The 6,006-nt window shown below is 57.4% G+C and overlaps 1 protein-coding gene across 1 annotated transcript; it reads left to right on the top strand.

Moving 5' to 3' along the window:
- Positions 1–2,234: 2,234 nt before the first annotated feature.
- On the top strand, positions 2,235–4,203 carry CHST14 (carbohydrate sulfotransferase 14). The gene has a single exon (XM_030843039.3). The coding sequence runs from the start codon at positions 2,301–2,303 to the stop codon at positions 3,429–3,431; it is 1,131 nt and encodes a 376-aa protein (XP_030698899.1). The 5' UTR covers positions 2,235–2,300; the 3' UTR covers positions 3,432–4,203.
- Positions 4,204–6,006: the final 1,803 nt, after the last annotated feature.

The raw sequence follows: 6,006 nt of genomic DNA, 5'->3' as shown, positions 1-6,006 counted from the left end.
CTCCTTGCTGAGGAATTGAAGGCTGAATCATGAGGCCAAGGGCTCAGACGGCCTGGACGCTTGGTTCAGTCAACCTAGCCCTAGCCCCAAAGCCTCAGTGTTGACTGTGTTCAAGGTGGGGTGGACCTAAGGCTCTCGGGGTTCCTAGGAGGCAGATATGCTGCCCAACCCGCTCCTGCATTTTGTAAGGACATCTGGGCAGCTGCACTTCCATAGAGCTTGTTAGTGGCACAGGCAGCATCGTGGACATACTGCAGCACTGCCATCAGTGTGCTGTCCACAAGGGTCCCATGAGATCGGCAGTATCCCATCATTTTACAGACGAGAAACTGGTGTGGAGACAAGTACTTTGTCTAAGGACTCCCCCAGAGTAAGTGGCCATTCCTGTATTCAGACTGCCTCACTGTGACTGCTAACACAGAAAACTGCTCAGAGAAATGAGCACATGTGGTGCAGTTACCAAAAACTTTCTCAAAGTTGTTTTTTCCTCTCCTAGTATAGAAGACGTATTTACCGTTTAAAAGAAAAAAGATAAAAGATTTCAGTGGAAATAATCCCATGACCAGAAATCTACCTTCAGTGCTATTGGAAGCAAGGAGCAGTTAGGTGAGGGCTAAACCCTGATGGAGACTTCTAAATCAGTGAATGGTGTCCTGAGATGCACCCCAGCATTCAGACAGAGTAGGGAGCCTGTCCTGAGGAGCTGGAAGGCCACCAGGTTTCCCATTCTTTCCCCTTGCGCATGTGCTGTGCTCACACTGCTAGGATTGGGCGGGCCATGCGTGAGTCTTTTAGCTTCATCTCATCCTTCAGGAGCCCTCATCCTCTGAATTCCTCTCATCAGTGGTAACTCCATTCTCGCTAAACTCAAAGCCTGTGGCATCTCCTGTTCCATCACCTCCTCAGTACAGTGTGTTCTGGGGTCAGCTGCTTTCTCCCTCCGTGTTTGTGCTCCATTCATCTCTGAAGGATCATGATTAGGAATTTAGGATTTAGAATCAGACCAACTCACACAAAGTCTCAGCTTCCCTGAGCCTGTTTCCTCAGCTGTGCAGCGGGGATGCGCATAGTACCTACCACCCCGGGTGACTGTGACCACTAAAGAAGGTAATGAATACAACAGATGACACCTGCCTCAATAATGTGGACACTGTTTCATAGCCTCACGGGCTCCCCGCATGTAACAGGGTGAAGTCTGGACACTTAGCTAGGTGCCCAGTTCAGATCAGTAAAGGCTGGCTACTGACTTCCGAGGCATTCCCCATGTCTGTCTCTAGTCCACGTGGCCAGCCCGGTGCCCGTGAGCACGTCTGACTCCAGGCAAGGAGGCTGCTGCTCTGTGCCCCCAGCTCCTCACCCTTCAAAATGTGTGCTGACCACACCAGTGGTCACGTGGCAGCAACTTGTCACTGGCCCCTCACCAGAGTGTCCCACCTCTTCAGGCCTTGAAGAGGGAAGACAGAGGAGAGAAGATTCCATTTCCAGACATTCCAGCATTCCCCAGTGGATAAACACTGTAACCACTAGGTACTGTCTTAAATCTAAGGGTCACCATAGAGCTGAGCCATTGTCAGTGCCTGGCCGTCTAGTTCCTCTTTATTGGAGTGGCCAGGACACGGCGGGTAGGGGGAGCACACTGGGGACTCTGCTTACAGCAATTAAGACCTCCAGAAATTTGGGACTCAAATTTGGGAGTCGGTGGAGGGCACTGCGGAAGCCCCTTGCCTCCAGACCCGCTGTTGGAGTAAGGGCTCGGCCGGGCCAGAGTGTGCGGCAGGGCGTTGCGTGCAGGTCCTCTCCTTCCAGCTCCCTGAGGGCACGCGCTGCGCGGGAGAGGGAACCGCGGCCTGGGTCTTTCCTGCCTTCGGGGCCTCGGCAGCTTTTGAACCCGAAGCGCGGAGGACCGGGACGGCCCTGGCTCAGGCGCCCTCTCCAGGGTGGGGGTCCGCACGCGCCCTCCCAGCCCCCTCGCTGCAGGGGTACCCGCCCCTCTCCACGCCCCCGGCCTGGGCCCGCCCCCGCGCCTGTGTCACGGCGGGGCCGGGGGCGGAGAGCGGCCGGGCGGGACATCCGGCCCAGGTCCCTCGCCGCGCCCGCCGGCTGCCCGCCGCCCGCTCCGGTGCCGCAGCCCGGGAGTCGGCTACCCCCGCGCGCGCCGGGGCCTCCCGCCAGCGCTCCGCTCCCCTACCCCATCCCGGCTCCGCGGGCCCAAGCCCTCGGGCCCGCCCCCAGCCCGAGCCCGCCTCCCGGGCAGCCCTCGGATCGGCCGGGCCCGCGCAGGCCCCCGCCCCGGGAGCACGATGTTCCCCCGCCCGCTGACCCCGCTGGCGGCCCCAAATGGCGCCGAGCCCCTGGGCCGGGCGCTGAGGCGGGCCCCACTGGGCAGGGCCCGGGCCGGGCTGGGCGGGCCGCCCCTGCTGCTGCCGTCCATGCTGATGTTCGCGGTTATCGTGGCCTCCAGCGGGCTGCTGCTCATGATCGAGCGTGGCATCCTGGCCGAGATGAAGCCCCTTCCCCTGCACCCTCCCAACCGCGAGGACGCGGTCTGGCGTGGGACGGTCCCCAGGCCTGGGAGGCTGTCCCTGGATGCGGGGGACTCGGACTTACAGGTGAGGCAGGACGTCCGTAACCGGACCTTGCGAGCAGTGTGCGGACAACCAGGCATGCCCCGGGACCCCTGGGACTTGCCGGTGGGGCAGCGGCGCACCCTGCTGCGCCACATCCTCGTGAATGACCGCTACCGCTTCCTCTACTGCTACGTGCCCAAGGTGGCCTGCTCGAACTGGAAGCGGGTGCTGAAGGTGCTGGCGGGCGTCCTGGACAACGTGGACGTCCGCCTGAAGATGGACCACCGCAGCGACCTGGTGTTCCTGGCAGACCTAAGGCCTGATGAGATTCGCTACCGCCTGCAGCACTACTTCAAGTTCCTGTTTGTGCGGGACCCCTTGGAACGCCTTCTCTCTGCTTACCGCAACAAGTTTGGCGAGATCCGAGAGTACCAGCAGCGCTATGGGGCTGAGATAGTGAGGCGGTACAGGGCTGGAGCGGGGCCCAGCCCTGCGGGGGACGATGTCACCTTCCCCGAGTTCCTGAGATACCTGGTGGATGAGGACCCTGAGCGCATGAACGAGCATTGGATGCCCGTGTACCACCTGTGCCAGCCTTGTGCCGTGCACTACGACTTTGTGGGCTCCTATGAGAGACTGGAGGCAGATGCCAACCAGGTGCTGGAGTGGGTGCGGGCACCGCCCCATGTCCGATTCCCAGCTCGCCAGGCCTGGTACCGGCCGGCCAGCCCCGAAAGCCTGCACTACCACCTGTGCAGTGCCCCACGGGCCCTGCTGCAGGACGTGCTGCCTAAGTATATCCTGGACTTTTCCCTCTTTGCCTACCCACTGCCTAACGTCACCAGGGAGGCCTGTCATAAGTGACCATGGGTGTGGGCCAGCAGTTGTTGGGGACTGGTTTTGACAATGCCACCTTCTGTGTTGCCATAGGGAGAAACCCTGGCTCTGGGGCCTGGGGCTTCTCCAGATGCCTAGGTGGGAAGAATTGCCCTTGGAAGTTCCTTATCCAGGGTGGGTGCACACAGTGCTTCAGAGGCCAGGGTTAGACAGATGGCCTGGTGCTCTCTATAGGGGGATTTCTTGGGAGCCAGTGTGATCCTTCTTGCCCTGGCAGGGCTAGATACCAGTTTGCTAGTGTAGCAACACACCTCTTCTCAAGACTGGCTCCACGGCCCTGCCTGCAGGGGTTGTGCAGTCCACTTGAGCCACCTTAACTTAACCTGTAGCCAAACCCAGAGGAGGCACCAATCAGGAGATGACCACAGCCGGGGGCCCTGTGGCTCTGATCACCCGTTCATCCACTCCATGTGCCTCAGGACTGGAGTCAGCAGTCGTGCCTTTTTTAAATGACTTTTGTATCTTTCCGCTTCAGACTTAGAATTTCCTACACTTGCCGGGTTCTTTCCCTTTTTTCCAAGGAAAGGAAAACTGAAAGGGGCCTTCCAGGACCTGGCCCTGCAGCATCCAAAGACCCCTGTGCCCAGCCTCTTCTTGGGACTCTGGGCACTCTTTCCCATCCCCCAGGATTGTGACTGTGGCCTATGTATCTGGCTGCCACTTTTCTGATGCATTTATTTAAAATTTGTACTTTTTTTGATGGAACCTTTGAGAAGGCTTTGTTTTCCTAATAGCTGAATTTTTAATAAAGCCATTTTGTATACAAAGTCAACATCTCTGATTCTCCCTTTGAGCTCCTGTGTGTCCACCAAGACCCCCTGATGTCTCTTTCCCCAGGTCAGGAGAGGGAGCTTGAAGGTAGAGAAGGTAAGACAAGCTGTAACTTGCTAGGGCTATTGCAGTGGGCCATCGTCATACCATGGAGCCTTTGGGAGCTTCCCATAAGCCATACCGGATCACTGACTCAGCTTCTGGGATGCCACCAAAGGGCAAGCCCCATTAGGAATGGCTCCAGGTCTAGAGCACATCTACACGATTATTCCCTGAAGCTAGGTAAGAGATATTCCTCCTCTTAGGCAGGAATACTTCTTGACTGAGGAGGCTCTCAGATGAAAAGGGGGATCATCGTGCGAACAAGGGGAGGTTATTCCTGGCATTGAGAATTATAAGGAAGGCAAGAAGGTTGAGTGAGGGGCGGTCTTTTGCTGACTTAGATTCAGAGGAAGTTGTGGGCAATGTGGGAGGAATACAGTCAGGGTAGTAGAGGGCAGGCCTCAGTGTGACCGTTCCCCACTGCTCTCCAGAGATCCCAGACCCACCAGGAGATGGAGAATAGGAGGCTGTGCCAGCCATGCCCATGGGAGAGATTCAAGGTCAGAGCTGGCTTTTCTCTGTTAGTCCTATTTCATACATCCCCAGTGGGAACTGCTGTACTTCAGGGACCTGGGGCTGTGGTGAGAAGTGGTGCCAGAGGGGGTGAGGGACGGAGGCGGGAAGAGCCTCCTTGCCAATGTCACTTACACCTAGCCTTGCTATTGGCCTGACTTTGGAGGAGTAAACCAACCATATTCCCCAAATTTGGGGGAGGGGGCTCCTATAGTCACTCATGTTTCTCTGCCATGACTCACCAGGAGGCCTTAACTGATCCCCTGTACAGGACCTGATCCTCAGGTCCTGGGATTTCACCTCAGATAGCACCTACCATGCGCTGCTGTATCTATCCAGTTACTTGTCACTCTCTCCCACCAAGAATGTGAATTGTGGGAAGTTGAGACTGTGTCTGTCCTGTTCACGTGACATTCCCAGAACCTAGCCCAAGGGGCTGGCAGGAGGTCGATGACCCAGCAGAGCCAAAGTGCACATCTCGCTGTATTAGAGACGGCACTGTGCTTGGAGTCTTCTGGACCGATCAAGTCCCACCTCTACTCCTCACCAGCTGCCTATCTCTCGGAGCCTCCGTGTGCTCCTCTGTATTGTGGGAATAATAATGCCTATCTTACGTAGATCGCTGTGAGAATGAAGACAAAATGAGTTAAAGGGCCCATCCCAGCAGCTGGCTCCATAGGTGTTCTCTGAAATGCTAGTTGAACACCTGATCCCTCAGAGACCAGTGGGGACAAGGGAGAAGCCAGGACACTGCATCCACCCAGCACTGGAGAGCGGAGCTTCCTCTGGGCAGGGCTTCTCTGACCCATGACCCACTTCCTCTGCTAACCAGTCAGATCTTCTCTGAGCTTCTGGCCCCTCAGGAGCCTCCCACCCCCACCCCGCCCCCAGCTTCTTCCTCCTTTGCTGGGAACTGCCACTCCGGACCCATAGCGGCTACTCAGTCCCCCTTCCCAAAGCCCTGCAGCCTGGAGCCCAGCTGCTGTGTCTGCTTCATCTCCTTTCAACCTCACAACAGCCCGGTTCCACAGGTGTCATCCTGTTTTACAGACGTGGAAACTGGCACAGAGAGAGTTAAGTATCCTGCCCGAAGTCCCACCCAGGTCTGTGTGCCTCCCAATTATGGGAGCAGGTGCAACCCAGGTCCGTGTGCCTC

The sequence above is a fragment of the Globicephala melas genome, chromosome 2, assembly GCF_963455315.2.
Source record: "Globicephala melas chromosome 2, mGloMel1.2, whole genome shotgun sequence".
NCBI classification, from domain to species: domain Eukaryota; kingdom Metazoa; phylum Chordata; class Mammalia; order Artiodactyla; family Delphinidae; genus Globicephala; species Globicephala melas.
Note: the sequence above shows the minus strand (reverse complement) of the source record. Positions and strands in the feature narration are given on the sequence as shown.

Bases quoted from the DNA above. Each gene is read 5' to 3' on its own strand.
- CHST14 (XM_030843039.3), top strand. From the start codon at position 2,301: ATGTTCCCCCGCCCGCTGACCCCGCTGGCGGCCCCAAATGGCGCCGAG.